Raw genomic sequence first — 16,294 nt, 5'->3', positions numbered from 1 at the left:
GAGGAAGGTTATGCTTTCAGTGTGGTGGGATTTTAAAGGTGTCGTGTTTTTCGAGCTCCTACTAAGGAACCAATCAATCAATTCGAATGTGTATTGTTGGCAATTGGACAGTTTGAACGAATCCATCATCCAGAAATGTCCAGAGCTTGTTAATTGTAAAGTTGTGTTCCAACCCGACAACGCAAGATCACACACAAGTTTGATCACCTGTCAAAAAGTATTGGAGCTCGGACTGGATGTGTTGCCATGCCCGCCATACTCGCCTGAACTTGCACTGTCAGACTTCCACTTGTTTCGCTCTTTTCGACTCGTGTGGTATAATGTTAAATTCAGATGAGGCTGTAAATCAGCACCTTGTTCAGTTTTCTGCAAATAAAGACAGGTCCTTCTATGAACGAGGAATTATAAAACTCACTGAAAGATGGCAAAAGGTTACCGAACAAAATGGGCAATATATCAGTGATTGATCTTTGTTCTTTATATAAATGACCTTTGAAAAACATAGACAAAATACGTTATGACTTTTCTGACAACCCAATAGATTATAATTCTTTACTAGTCTTTACCACAGGTGGTGAGCCCTCAAATAAAGCTTCTTTGGGTTTGAGGACAATTGATGCTTAGTAAACAGTTTTTCCTATTATAAACAGCATGAAACTATTTATGGTTTAAGCCCTGTTTATCTTAATCATAAAGTCTTGGTGTTTTAAAGCTCACTGCTGGGGGTGGGACAAGTCAGAAGCCTGAATGCCAAGTTGGTACATTTCAAATTATTGAGTGCCCTGGCTTTTGGGAGCCTTTTCAAAGGGACCCAGGAAATCTCCAGGACATTTATTGGCTATGTCTGTTTAGGGCCCCAAGGATATACATCCAAAAGCATGTCATGATTTGTAAGTACTTAGTTAGTAGAGACATATCTCTGCCCTGATCTTCAATAGCCATTTACTGGTTTCATTTTAATCTTACTAGCTCTAACACATTATAAAGCCTATATCTGTCAGTTTCAGATCACATGGCTTTTCTCTTATTTTTTTAAAGATTTTATTGGGGAATCGGGGAAGGGGAACAAACAAGTTGCTGTCCTTTTGTTCTTCAGTGTAGTTGTGGAGGACGTTGCTTCACTGGCCCATGTTGGTATTATCATTGCGCCCTTCCCAGGTGAGGCAGATCGATCGCAGGGCTCTGGACGGCCGCTTACTGCGGCTCTTGGTAGCTCATTCCAGCTGCCGGCCACTCACGGTAGCTTTTTACAGCATCCCACTGCAGCTCCACTGCAGGCTACACCTCGCCGCCGGCGACTCATAGCAGCCCAGCTCCAGGTCAAGCTGTTGTTCACCATCTTAGCTGTAGAGGCGCAGCGTCACTGGCCCTCATGTGGGAACTGAACCGGGGCCCAGCTGCTCAGAGCTGGCATCCCAAGCCAACTCTTAAGCAACATGCCACTCGGCCGGCCCTGTTGAACTATTTTAGTCTTTCATTTTTTAGTCTGAGGCCTTTAAAAAAATTCACTTACTATTTGCATGGGTAATTATTCTAGATAAAGCAAACAAAAAGATGATGCATAATTAACTTCTTTCCTCATTGTTTCCCAGGGGAACACTACTAACTGAATAACCAATATTCCAAAAATGTACAGCTTATAACACAACTTTTATTAGAAAAGTTATACATAACATAGCATCAACTATTTTCAAGAACAATATTAAACCCAATAAGCAACAAAAACCAGACTAACAAAATGTGTAACAAGAAACTAATGACCTTCCATAATCAAACATTCAATTATCTACAATGTCTTTTTACAAAGGAGGAAAATCCATGGTTTACAGGCACATCATATTGAAAATAAAGCTGCAATAGCAATTTTATACAATTACCATTCTCAAGAAAATGAATCATCAAAACAGTAATTACGAGTTCACAAATTTAAAACATTTCACATAATTTTAAATTATTGGATATACACTGAAATGAGTTTCAAAAGTGATTTTTTTCCCCACAAAAGTGCCAACACTTAAGCTAGAACTTTCAGTGTATTTTTGCCCTAAAAAGTTAAGACACGTTTTGATAATCATAATAGTCACATAATTTCTGGTGCTATCTGGTCTGTTAATAATAAAGCCTTTATCTAGATGTGGTTTTCTTCACTTAAATTATAGGAAACCGGATATAGATTTGTTGCAAAGCTATTAAAAATTCCAAACACAGGAGTGTGCAGCATTGGAAAAAGAGGTCAGTAATAAAACTTATAATAAATATCAGAGAAGCCATTAGTTTTTACAGCACTGTCCACTCAAAGGTTCAGTCAACCAGGTGTATAATTTCCCATCGGTATGTCCTTTTAGTTGGCATAGCAATTTCTATTTTCATGATCTGAATACTCCAATATATCCAAACATTTTTTAAAACTCTGATTTATAGCTTTATAGCTCCTGGGAAGTTATGTTTTTAAAATTCATTCTACTCTAAAAAGCCTATTTCTGCTCACTTTAGAGCCTCACTAAAACAACAGACTTTAGGATAGTAAGGGTCATTAAAAAGATTCAACTGGAATGATTTATAAAAGAGAACATTTTAAACCAAGTTCTATCTTTTTTGTAGTTGAAGGGGAATAGTTACAACACAATTTCAGACATCCCCTTAGTCATTATGGAATTGTACTTTAAAACATGTAAGAGGACAATCTCTGTGTTGGGCATGATCTGTAAGTAAAGTGGTTACCAAGACTGCCGATGTTACTGATGGGAAAAGACAATTTCTGTCAAAGACGCACACCACAGTTCTTAATTAAATTGTCAGGCATTTTTCCTGACAAGTTTTCCTTTCCAATGCAGTAATGGAGAACGAAGATGAAACTCCTGACTTTTGATTGGTACTCAACATTATCACATGCGCCAGTATTGCACACATCTGTTCTGAACTGCTAAAATAATCTTCTGAGCGATTGTGTTCTCCATCAGAACACAAACACAATCCATACAAGCAGTTTCCCTTAAAGATGAAACTGATACGTTTAAAATACTGGAAATGAAGAAAGAAAAAGGCAGAGACTTTGTACAGACACAAACCTAAAATTTCCGAAAGAGTTTGGTGTGCCCTGCACACGGGGGCAATGTGTACACACTAGTGAGATGAACACTAGCTCTAATGCTTCTAGCCGCTCAGATGATGTGGAACCTGGGCCCAGGAGTTGCGATGATGTCGCTGTACGGCTCTTCCTGCGTCAGCTCAATGGCCTGCTGCTTCTTCAGGACCAAAAAGCTGTAGAACTTTGCTGCGGCTTGCTTCCTGTTTGTGTTTCGACATAACTCAAGCAAACTGATAGATTCAGCTCCAGTTTTAGCAAGAGCTCGCTGAAATAAAACAGAAAAGGAAGAATCAAATGAAAGTAATCTGCATATTCATCCTGTTGGGGGCTGGGAGTGGACTTCTTTGAATAGCATGAGAGTGATTCTCACATTAATGGAGAAGGTAAAAGAAAGTATATTACAGCATGTCTAGAATCACAAATCTAAGAAACAAGCAGTTGTTCAGCAAATATGAAAAGGACTAATTTCTCTGGACATGTGATGTGCTCTAATAGTAAAATCTAGCACTTACAGTTGTTAACTTATTCCATCTATCCTTTGAATTATTTTAGGAAACACTGAGCAACTTGTCTGGTGTGCCATAGATGCTTAAGATATCTCATCTGTATCTGACATATTAAGGCCCAAGGGTAAGTGACATCCGGCACTACAACAATGATCCCATAATTTAATGATTCAAACACGTTAATTTTGCTTAAACAAAAATAAGATGTAGACACTCAAAGGAGTACCATAAATCACCACCACAGTTAAGTATTCACCTGGCTACCTTCCAGGCTTATTACTCTTGGCCTAGCAGCTTATGTATTAAAATAGGTAGATCTGGAAAAACTTTCACAAAGGTAGGTTTTCTGGTTATAGCATGTAGCCGTTTTTATGAGGGTGTGATGCCAAGTCTTTGATGAAGACCCTAAAGCAGTGGTTCTCAACCTGTGGGTCGTGACCCCTTTGGGGGTCGAATGATCCTTTCACAGAGGTCACCTAAGACCATCGGAAAACAAAAAGATATTTACATGACGATTCATAACAGTAGCAAAATTACAGTTATAGAGTAGCAACGAAAATAATTTTATGGTTGGGGGTCACCACAACATGAGGAACTGTATTAAGGGGTTGCGGCATTAGGAAGGTTGAGAACCGCTGCCCTAAAGCTACACGGCATACCTGAAGACCATGAAGCATCTGCTGGGTCCTTTTGTTCCATCTTCTTTCTTCTTGATCCTGATCACCCCCAGAAGCATCTTCATCCTGAATGAAAATGACCCCCCCACATACACATTTTTTAAAAAGCTGATAAAACTCCTCTGCTGTAAAATGAAATATTTCTCTAACAGCTGAAAGCTCTCAATTAATTTAATAGAAATTATATTTGCTGCTGCTGAAAAATCACTTAGATCTAGTATGAAGTTTGTCTTTCTTAAATTATAAAAGAAAGTCCTTTGTACCTGCAAGCAAACATTTAGCTGAATATGATTCTGTACTGGTCTATAAGGATGTAGTCTATACAGCGTGGTCCACGAACTATTGCTGGTTGGTGAGCTGTTGGTTATTTGGCCCCTGTTAAGATAAGGAACTTATGCTGGGACATAAATCAACTATGCTGCTAAACAGTTTATTTCAACTAAATACATGTATTTTTTTTCTTTCAGTAGAATAATATTCTAGATGATTTATATTCTGGAGGATTCCTAATCTCATCCTGGACCAGTTTCAGAGCCCATAAACTAGCAAAAATGAACAAGCAGTACTAGTTTATATGGTGTTTTAAAAGAAATGGGCTACAACCCCAAAAATGTATTTCACTTGAGCCGTCTAGCGCCTAGTCATCTGCTAGCCAGTTACCTAAATTACTTTCTAAAATTGGTATGGGCAAGGCTATGCCAGAATTATATAGACTATGTTCCAAGGGGCCAGAAGTAAACGGCTTTACACAAAGTCTGAGATAACAGCACACTCTAGTACATAGGCTAGAGTACCACTGGAACTAAATTTTGACTTTAAAACAACGTAGGGCTCATTAAATCCTAAGGACTAAGTGGTCATGAACTCTATGGATGGCATAATAAATTACAAATACATGCTAATCAAAATGTGTCCAAAACATAACCTTTAAGTCTTGGAAGAAATTTAAAAAGCTTCAATGCTACCTGGAAGACACTTTAAAATAAAGGTCTATATAAAATATTTAACAGAACATCAAAAACAACAAGTATTCTAAGTCTTATCCAACAACCTCAAGACCCTGAATAGCCTAAACATGTACCAGGAAACAGAAATCCATTCCTAAAGTACCTCTACTTTTTAAAAAATAAGTCATTTGAGCCTTCAGTCTTTCCTTAGCCAAGTCACATCCCACCCCAGCCTAATGAAAACAAAACCCCCACAAATGAAAAATGTTTGGATATCTTCTGATTTTCAGGCCACAAAGAACAATTTAGAAGCAAAAAAAAAAAAAAAAGCGTGAAGGGCCATTCCATGTCCTTCAAAAGCCCACAAGGAAGCCAGTGAGTTATAGCACAGTATAAATCTGATGTTCTTAATGAGCTAGATTACTAAAAATTTGGTTACATTTTGCTTCTGTTCAAACATTTTTCATCACTCTGATGTTCAACATCAATTATGTCCAATATGAAAAGTAAAAGAGCTGGTTAAAGGTTCTTGCCCAAGCTGGCGAAGAATGTATTCACTACATCTCCTCTACGTTACTTTACCTCCTCCTCTTCTTCTTCTTCTTTCTCCTTCTCTTTCTCCTTTTCTTTTTCTGGCAGAAGTTCCAACTCTGGAATTAACTGACAGATATTTGGAGGCTCTTCTGGGGGCAGTTCTACAGGAGGCATTTCCATGTGCTCCACCTGCTGAGGCTCAAAGCAAAAAAAACAAGGCAATTTAAGATTTATATTTAAAGGGTAGCTTCTTTTAAAGTTTTCAAAATGGAAAGAAATAATCAGAAATTGATTATAGTATACATATCTTTTTTATTGTAAACCTACAACATTAAAGTACTGTAGTTTACAAAAGAAATTAATCCATTATCTTATTATCCTAGAACAAAAGTGGACTTTTTTAATACTTACTTTTTAGAAGTCAAATACTTAAAAGTCTATGTGACAAATTTTCAAATAACAAGAAAAACTATAAGCAGTTAACAATTCCAAGAACTTTTTTGTAGTAACATTTTAGAAAAAAACACACAAAACAAATCACTGACTCCAGGCAGTACAATAAAGCTTTTCCATCAATTCGTCTGGTACTGTGAACCATTACTGCATAAAATTGCTTTAAGGCTATCACAACTAACCTTGAGTTCTTACAGCAGCAAACGGGAATGAGGAGACTATTTTTCTGGGTCTATCTCTTGAATTTCCTTCCTCTCATGCTTAATATTAACATTTGAGAAGATCAAAAAAAGTCTTCCGAATCCCAATCCAAAGGAATGGCAAGGGAACAATTCCTAGCAGAGTGGTACAAGAATAACCCACTCGCCTACCTGTTCCCATTCCTGAGTTCATTCAGAAAAATGCTCTTTTGACAACTCCTTACCACCAGGGGGCACAGAAAACTAGTTCTTCAAACTGGCAGAATATTCTTCCGCCAATACCTCTTGATGGAGGCTGAACCAAGAGCCCAAGGTTACCAAAGAGATTCCCTTTGCTCAGATTCATCTATTCTATATAGACTTAAGGTGGGAAGTCCAAAACCAGATCTTACTTCTTTTGTACTTAGTTTTCCTATCCTAAGTGACTTAATGGTAGCTAGTTGGAATGAAGAAGCCAGATGTTGCTTTACTTTTTTTCAGCAATTTGAAAGTATATTCTGATTACTTAGTAAGGTAGCCTAAAACTGCCTAGTACTGAAGATATGCAGAAATCTTTGCTAAAGGTTAAACCAGAAACTGGAATAGAACAGAGAGCCCAGGAATAAACCCATGCCTACATGGTCAATTTACAACAAAGAAGCCAATATACAATGGGGAAAGAACAGTTTCTTCAATAAATGGTGCCCCAAAAAAACTGGATTCCCTAATGTCCTATACCAAACAAAACATTCAACTCAAATTGGATTAAAGACTGAAGACCTGAAACCATAAAACTCCTAGAGGAAATCAGCTCAACATTGATCTTGGCAATGATTTCTTTCAATCGGACATCAAATGCGAAAGCAACAAAAGCAAAAATAAACAGGTGAGACTACATCAAACAAAAAAGCTTCTGCAAAGGATACCACCAATAAAATGAAAGGGCAACCTACAGAATGGAGAAAATATTTGCAATTCATATACAGAAGGTGCACCCCAAAAATTTATATACATTTTAACAAAGGAAAAAACCATTAACTGTAATACTCAATATATACCGATAACAGAAGATGAATACAAGTCACATTTGACTTCAGCAATTACAAGAGGTGCTCAAAGTGGTTACCATCAGTGTAATTTTAATACAGTTTTTTCCTTTCTTAAAATGTGTATACATTTTTTGGGCACTGTCAGTATTTTAGATATTAACCCTTTATCAGATAAAGAACTCACACAACTCAAGCATTAAAAAAAAAAATCATTAAAATGGGCAGGGGATCTGAACATTTTTCCAAAGACATACAGATGGTCAATGGGTACATAAACAGATGCTCCACATCACTAATCATCAAGAAGATGCAAATCAAAACCACAATGAGGTTATCACCTCATGCCTGTTGGAATGGTTATTATCAAGAAGACAAGAAATAAGTGTTGGTGGTGATGTGAAGAAAAGCGAGCCCTTGTGCACTATTGGTGGGAATGTACACTGGAGCAACCAGTATGGAAAATTTGGAGATTCCTCAAAAAATTAAAAATAAAACGACCATAAAATTCAGCAACTCCACTGCTGTGTATTTACCTAAAGGAAACAAATTCACTATCTTGAATTGATTTCTACACCCTCATATTCATTGCAACATTATTATTTACAACAACTAATATATGGAAAACAGCCTAAGTGTCTGTCAATGGATGAAGAAACTGTGATACACATATACAATGGAACAGTATTCAGCCACGAGAAAGGAGAAAACCCTGCCATATGCAACATCATGGATGAACCTTGAGGGCATTATGCTAAGTGAAATAAGTCAGAGAAAGAGGAGTAGTATATGACATTGCTGTGGCATGTGAAAATGCCAAACTCACAGAAGCAGAGAATGGTGGTTACAGGGGAAATGGGAGATGCTGGTCCGAGTGTAACTTCTAGTTCTAAGATACTAAGATCTAGGTATGTAATACACAGTGCAGTGATTACAGTTAACACTGATTCATAATGTATTATGCACCTGAAAATTGCTGAGAAACTCAAGCTCTCACAAGAAAAAAGATTTTTTAACTATGTGAGGTGATGTTAACTAAACTTATTGTAATCATTTCACAATATATCCATATATTAAATCACGTTTTTCACCTTAAGCTAATATAATGTTGTATGTTAATTATTTCTCAATAAAACCAGAGAAAGAACGTTTGACCTTATTGATAAAGAAATGAAAACAAAACAAAGTGGTCAGACACCTGGAACTAGATAAGTGACAATCTGTCCCCACTTGGCCTGGAATGTACAAGAATCTAGTAGTTTATTTTTAAGTGCATACATTTTTTATTTAGCAGGAAGTTTGTTTCAGTTTACTAACAAAATATTTAATACTTGCAGAATTTAGCAGGTTCCAATTACTTTTCTTATTTTATCTATAACTGTCAGATTCACTCTGGACTAATGTGTGACAAAGAAATTAAATAAACCAGAACCAAGTTCAGGGTCAGGCATGTCACATTAACCAAGGACACTGCTCACTTTAGGCCACTGTGAAGCAAGACTATCCCAGAAGAGTCAGAAAGAGTGAAAATTCCTATAGCACCTTCTCTCACGAAAGGCATTGTGCTCATATCCTTGGTTGGCATTCTTCCTCTCTGGACCCATTCCTTTGCATTTTCTGCCTAAACCAAGATACTTCAAAAGGGCTCCTGAAATAACACTTGCTGCTACTAGAGATTTAAAATAAACACCCCCAGTCACCGTGAGGGAGAGGTGTGCTTACTTACAGGGATCACAGGCTCTGGGTCAATTTGTCCTGCTTTTCGCTTCACTCCCTGAGGTGGTGGTGGGGGCATAGCTGACTCATCCACGTTTGTTCTGCTGGCCTCCATTACTGATTCCTGGAGGCGGCTGGGTTCTTCCAAAATGGGCTCATCTGCAATTTAGCCATATGAAGAGGAGACTAAGATCATACAGTCTTAAAAACAATTATTTTAGAACCATTAACTTTTAATACTAATATACCAAGACATAGTTACTTTCTCTAATGAAGATGGCTGAAAAAAATTTTACCTCCACAAATATTACTCAATTTATAACAAGACACTTAAAGGTGGGAAGGGGCCTTACAAGGAGAAGTCCCACCTGCAGTCCAATGGCGGACAATCCTTTACCAGGCTATCACTCAGCCAGTCCTGAAAGCAGAAAGCTTCCTAGCTAACAAAGCAATCATATAATAAGGCATGTATTTCCCCGTCCAACAATCTGGGTATACTCCTTTGCTTCTGATTTCTTTTACTTCGGCAACATATAGGTAAGTTTTAAGCCAAATGTTCACGTAAACTTCATCAGGGAACTATTCCAACAGAACAGACCGATAACATCACGCTGCTGATGTTGCTGTTGTTGGTCATCTCTGGGAACCTCTGGATTTTCAAATTCTTTGAGGAATTCATCCAAATTATCAGCCTCTCCTCCTTTCCTCCTTTTTCTCAGATCTTCTGGAACTAGAGGTGTAAGACAGCGTGTAAAGAGCTATAAAAAAATAAAAAATTAAGGAAAAAACTCAATTGTAAAATAAACCACATTAACTGAAAACCCACCAGACATTTATATTTTCCGTAAGTTTTAATATAGCTGTAATTAGTATATATATAAAATTTAGCATGATTACAGTCACACTTCATTCTGTCTTAAAATGATTTTAAACACAGGATTTCAGATTATAACTGCAACAATTTTGGAAAAGTTGAAAAGAAATGAAAAAATTTTAATCCATTGTCTTGTAACTCAGTGGTAACACAAGTTTTACATTTATTTGCCTGCAGTTTATTTTCATATTGCTACACTTAAAACTCAGTCTAACTGGATCATATCAAATAGCTTTACAGTGCTTTTCCCACTTAATGTTATATGATAATTTTATTAACTATCATTTAAATATTTTAATGATTGAATAATATTCCACTAAGTGGTGATGCATGTATGTGTATTACGCACATACATCTCACACTTGAACCATTTTTCAATATTTTAAGTTTCTTTTTAAAAATTTAACTAAATAACAATGTAATGAACATCTTCACAGAAATGACTTTTCCATATTTTCGAATTATGGAAAATTTTCTTTTCCTTAGGGAAAACTCCTAAGTTTTTTTTAAAAAAAGCTTAGTCAAAAAATGTAAATCTTCCAAATATTATTTGACCGTGCTTTCAATAAACAGCAGTTAACCACAGCCTTGCTGCTTTGAAACACTTTAGAATACAGTAAAATATAAAGTAAAATCAATTGGTTCTATGCACATTTCAACTTTATAGAAATAATAATAGCCTAAAGAGGCTGCATCACTCATCAGATGCCTCAGAACCTTGCTTTGGAATACTCTAGAACCTTAAGTGAGCAGAAAAGGGCCTAGTCTCATAAAGCCAGAGCTCTTTATTGTGGGGAAAAATAGAACCATCACATTTTAGCCAGAAAGCAACATCTAAATATTGCAGACTTGAAGCACAATATACACAGAACAGTTTAGCATAGGAGGTTGCGGAGAGAGAACTATTATTAGAAATGTCAGTAGCTTTTTAGTATAGGCAAAGTTCATTCTACATCTTTTAGAAATGCAGGTGCCACTCATCACAACCTTTCAGATCAAGTTATGGTCAGTAGTACACTGGGATTTAAGAAACAAAAAAGAGAAGGTACCATATAGCTGAAAAACAGTTGATCAAAAACGATTTGAACAAAGGTTTTAAAAGTATTTTTTAAAATGTATATGGAAAAAATTCTGCAAACTATCTTACCTTCAGTAGTCTGTTATTCCACAAAGGCTGGGCAGGTAAAGAGAAGAGTTTTTCCACTCCCCCTGTCTCTTTCCACATCATCAATTTCTTGGTGGGTGGTGCCAGATCCAAAGTAGTGACAATGTCAGAATAATCACTAAGTTGGGCTCTAATTGTCTTACTATCCAACTCCTTGACACTGTCAACAATTAGCTTCCTCTTCCTCTTGGCTTTTGTTTCTTTGACTGGAATGATTAAAAAAAAAAAAAGGAAAGAAAAAAAAAAGTCATTTTCCTGAGCGGGCACATGCAGCACCCAGCGACCAGCCCTGGTTTATCGCTGTTATCTCCCGCTTTTCTATACACCTACTAGGAAAGAGAAGCCTCTTGAGGGCAGAATGTATTTTACATGAGATTCCCTAAGCACCACGTAGACTAGAGGCTGGCATTCCACAGGTGCTCAGTAAAACTCTGCTGAATAAATAAATGAATGTGTATTTAGTACAAAATAAGGAAAATAATTCAAGAGTCAATACAATATTTGTCCATGTAGCTGTAGACTGTAAACATGGAACGTATCACACTTGGGCTCAAGCCCTGGATTCTGCTACTTATTAGGTGAGTGACCATTAAGAAAAGTTAGCTTCATCTTGCTTACCTCTTCCATTTTCTAATTTGAAATATGGCCAACCACTTATAGGAGTTATAAAATACTTAGTATACTGGCACAGATTGAATCCTCCATAAATGGTTGCAGTTACTATGGTTTTTATTGGAGAAGTTATAATTCATACATGGCAGTTGTACAAGCAGCTTGATGAAGTGAACCACGCCAAATCCAGTCAGATGAACCTACGACTCCATCGTAGACACTTTTTGTATATTCATTTCTAATCCTTACTAAAACTTAGCAAAACAGGTAGCATTACCTCAATTTCTGAAGATATAGAACAGCTCATGAAATTAAATAAACTCCTTAAGATTTCATCCTGTCAGACATGTTATATCCCATAGGTTTTTATACATGAAATATTCATCATGTGGTTCAAAATTCAAATTCAAAAATGTGTAGAGTGACAGCCTTTGTTTAACCCCTGTCCTCTAGCTACTTGGAGTTCCCCACCCTGAGTGAAAGTTCAAGTTCTTCAAACAGCCAGCCAAGCCTGACCAGCCTGTTTTAAACACTGTAGTATATCCCCCTTACCCATTTAGAGTTCTTTGTAATATGTCACTAATACAGTATATATTTACTTAACTACTCATGTTCCCTTAATTAGTACTTAAGTTCCATGAAGATAAAGCCTTGTTCATTTTTACATTTTTAGTTCCTAAACAGTCAGGTACATAGCAAGCACTCTTTATAAACCAGAAGCCCAAGTCATAAATAATTTTTGGTGATCAGATTCTAAGTAGGAAACCCAAAAGGTTAATCTTGTTATACTTGAAAAAACTGTATCTCGAATTATACTGCAATTGATTTCAAGTATTCTTTCACACTGTACCCATAAACCATCTAGAAATTTTAAAATTTCACATCCATATTATAAACTGACTTTTACTCAGAAGTAGTACCCCCAATTAAATGTTTTGCTATTTCTTTATAAGCACTAAAAGAAACAGGCTACTGTGCTTTTTTAGAACCTTCACTATTTCCAGTTAAAAAAAAAAAAAAAGTATTTTTAGGTTTTCCTAGATTGTAGCCCAATTATATAGAATCGAGAACTTTGGAAGGTAATTGATTAGTCAGTCTTACACTTTACTGTAAAATGCCTTACAATGTTTTCTAAATGTTATACATGTGACCTGCTAGCATTTTGGGAATCCCAAAAGACTAAGATACATAGTAGCAGAAAACTTGTTCTATCTGTTTGTTTCACAGCAACTTATACAAATAGTCTTCATGATACTCAAATTATATTTGAATTAAATACAGATTCTGACAGATGACCTGTGACAAAGGAGAAAGGAGTTTAGCTAACTAAAACGTAAAAAGATTAGTGGACAAGAGCCAGGACTAGCACCTTATGTTCTAAGTTTTGTAAGTCAAAAAGTATGCTCACCAGTGATGTCAATAGGTTCCAAAGCAAAGGCTTCTTCCTCATTCGGAACAAGTGTTGTTTGATCAGTCATAGTTGGCATTGGTTCAACAGGATCCACTGAATCAGGACTGTCAGGCCCGCCCACTATAAAAAACGGAAATCTGGTCACAAAAGGCTTGCATATTTTATATCCTACAAATATGAAAAAAAAAATCCCCCTGAGAAATGGAAAGAAACCCACTGGTATGAAGAAAAAAGTTTTCTAGTTATGAGGACATCCCGCCAGAGTTGAAACCTATTGGCCCAAAAAGGGGGAGGGGCATAGGTTAAATACCTAAGAGAATCAGAACTAGTCATCATCATAAGCACCATTTTTAAGGAGATTCATAGTTCATTAAATGCTGGAATTTTTAGGCTATGGACTTCTATGTTAAACATCTTTCTGGATATCATACAATCATGCCCAGATCACCAAGTATGAAATGCTTACTTGATACGTTATCATCCTCATCCATATCATCATGTGCAGGCTGTTCTGGCAACATAACCCCGGTCTCAGACAGGGCAGGGGGATCGTCAAAGATGCCACCATCATTATTACTAATAAGTTTGTCATCTAAAATAGGAAATGTAATTTAGTTATAATTTATAAAAGAAATTGATAAAAGGAAAATAGCAAATCACTGGAGAAATAACATTAGGTTAAAATGAATTAAATTAAAAAATTTCAATTTGTATTCAATTTGCATGTGTTTTTCTTCAAGGTAGCATACAAAAGTATAAAAGAGTATATAAAAATATTTCTCATTCCTCATTTATATTTTCTGGCCAGTATCTATTTAAATGATGTATTTACTTAACACAGATATCAAACACAAGTATAGCAGTTTTAAGAACTAGTAAAATTTACAACTCTGAGACAAGCACCTTTAAACAAAATCATGTCTTGTCACACCATTTTTAGGCTACAGTTTTACAGAAAAACTTTATTGACAGAAATGGCCACAATTCACACATATGTACCTAAAGAGTTACTCAAGACCCAGCCAGATTTAGCAATTGCTCTCAGAAATGAATAAAGAAATTGTTAGAATAACCAACTTATTGTGACCTACCTAATATACCACCATCATTTCCTTCTCCAAAATTGTCATCCTTATATTGGTCTTCATATTCTAAATGGTTAATTTTCTCATTCAGATTGCTGGTGCTCTGCTCAGGCTCTAATAGGAGGTTAGAAGCACTGGTGCTTACTAACATGTCATCATCTTCGAAAGCGCTGCCTTCTCTCATTATCTCACGATCATCCATTCCAAAGTCGCCTGGACAAATTTTAGTAAGTCATTAATTGAAAAAAGAAACATCACTTTACAAAAGAAAAAGGTTAATGATTTATTGTTAATTATGATGTCACATTTGCTTACTGAAGTCTTGTTTATCCTTGAATGATAAAACATCTAGTTTAAACTTTAAATCTTTAGCATCTATATTTCATAAACTGATTCTGGAGCATGACGAGCAAATTCAACTGTAAGATCCAAATTTAGGTTATCCTAAATACGTATGTCTGTTAGTTTGCGTTAATATTCACAGGTTTAAATTTTGTTTTCATCAAGAAAAGGATTTGGCTTGGTACCAGTTTTGAGTACTATTCCAAAAGAATAGTAGGTATACAATCCAACTATTGTAAAATAATTAGTTTGAAAGTGCGCATCACTTCAATGTTGGGACTTTTCCCACTAATCAATATACAGTTTCTATCACTGTGTATGGGGAGCAGGAGGCAAAGAATGAACCCTAAGTTTGGTGCATACATGAAAATGCTTAGTATACTACTAGGAAGGCAAATTCTTTTCCTGATAAAAATGCGTAAGATGAGATTTTAAGTCTTTCTGTCTGTGAATGTAGTAACATATGCCTGGTTTTCTTTTTCAAGTTGCTAGCAGTGCCAAGTGTAATTAAACATTATAGCTAGTGGCTAGTGATTTCTTTATTACCAAAATCATTTTCTTGTAGGATGCTGATGTTCCCAACTTCTTCTCTCATGGTTATCTCTTCCACTCTACTCTGGTTCAGGCTGAACTGCTGGGCCACATCAATGTCACTATAAAAGAATTTCAAATAAATTTTAGTTTAGTCTCATTATATTTATAAGGAAAAAAAGCAATTTCCTCTATAAGAAAAAATCATATATACAACCTATTAAACTTTAGGAGCCTTATTATTTAACACTAAATAAATACAATCCAAGAATCTGAATGAGTTAGAAGTTCATTTTAATTTTTATTTAAGTTTTAAATCCATCAATGACCAGCAAGCAAAAATATCATATGCTGAAATCACTACATAAGGCAATATGGTATTAGAGAGGAAAAGCTTAGAAATGCATGGGACAGGCAGGCATGGGTTTTTATCAGGGCCCTGCAACTTACACGCTGTGTGAACTCTGAAGTTGCCTGGCTTTTCTGAGACTATGTCTTCCTCTAACAAATAACCTTTCATACTGTTTAAAAATATTAAATAAATAAAAAAAAAACACATGCAATGTTAACCCCCAATGTGCAATATCATTGGCCAAATTCAGAATGTAAATAGTTCAAAACAAATCGCCAGGTTTGTTCAGCAAAATGGCAGAAAACAAACCAACCATTAGAGGGATGTAGACCTTAGGACAGACTTATGAGACATACCAAACAAGTGCAGTCTGCAGGCTTTGTGAGGACCCTAACTCAAACAAACTAGAAGAGGGGGAAAATGGCCCTATGTGTCAACTGGGACATTTAAACACTGATTGGATATTATATCAAGAAATTACTATGGTTTCTAAAGGCACAATGTTGTTATGTTTTAAAAATTCCTTACCTCTGAAGAGATACATACTGAGGTATTTACAAATAATGTATGTGTTATTTACTTTAAAATAATCCAGTAGGGGTTGGAAGGTAAGTTGGGGAAATACTCTAAAATAAAATTGGCAATATATTGATAATTAAAAAAGCTAAATGATCAGTACACGGGGTTCATAATACTAATCCCTGTACTTTTTAACTTTGTTAAAAATTTTCCGATTTCCTCTCTTGGAGAAGTAAGGAGAGGGGAGCTTTCCCACT

General features: G+C 36.0%; 1 protein-coding gene across 2 annotated transcripts in view; it reads right to left on the bottom strand.

Annotated features, from left to right (window-relative positions):
• Window positions 1-1,631: 1,631 nt before the first annotated feature.
• RAD21 (RAD21 cohesin complex component) overlaps window positions 1,632-16,294 on the bottom strand; it is a 30,220-nt gene continuing 15,557 nt past the window's right edge. Inside the window, exons 5-14 of one of the 2 annotated variants that reach the window (XM_019642131.1) lie at window positions 15,182-15,288; window positions 14,300-14,506; window positions 13,675-13,800; window positions 13,206-13,328; window positions 11,168-11,391; window positions 9,745-9,904; window positions 9,157-9,305; window positions 5,801-5,944; window positions 4,254-4,337; window positions 1,632-3,353 (exon numbers count right to left, since the gene is read on the bottom strand). In XM_019642131.1, coding sequence (XP_019497676.1) covers window positions 3,162-3,353; window positions 4,254-4,337; window positions 5,801-5,944; window positions 9,157-9,305; window positions 9,745-9,904; window positions 11,168-11,391; window positions 13,206-13,328; window positions 13,675-13,800; window positions 14,300-14,506; window positions 15,182-15,288 — 1,516 coding nt within the window. In that variant the 3' untranslated portion in view covers window positions 1,632-3,161. Of the gene's footprint in view, window positions 3,354-4,253; window positions 4,338-5,800; window positions 5,951-9,156; window positions 9,306-9,744; window positions 9,905-11,167; window positions 11,392-13,205; window positions 13,329-13,674; window positions 13,801-14,299; window positions 14,507-15,181; window positions 15,289-16,294 lie in introns of both variants that reach the window. The other variant, XM_019642130.1, reaches the window with a different exon arrangement.

This window comes from Hipposideros armiger, unplaced genomic scaffold, assembly GCF_001890085.2.
Source record: "Hipposideros armiger isolate ML-2016 unplaced genomic scaffold, ASM189008v1 scaffold_65, whole genome shotgun sequence".
Classification (NCBI taxonomy): Eukaryota; Metazoa; Chordata; class Mammalia; order Chiroptera; family Hipposideridae; genus Hipposideros; species Hipposideros armiger.
This window is presented reverse-complemented; position numbering and strand designations above follow the sequence as displayed.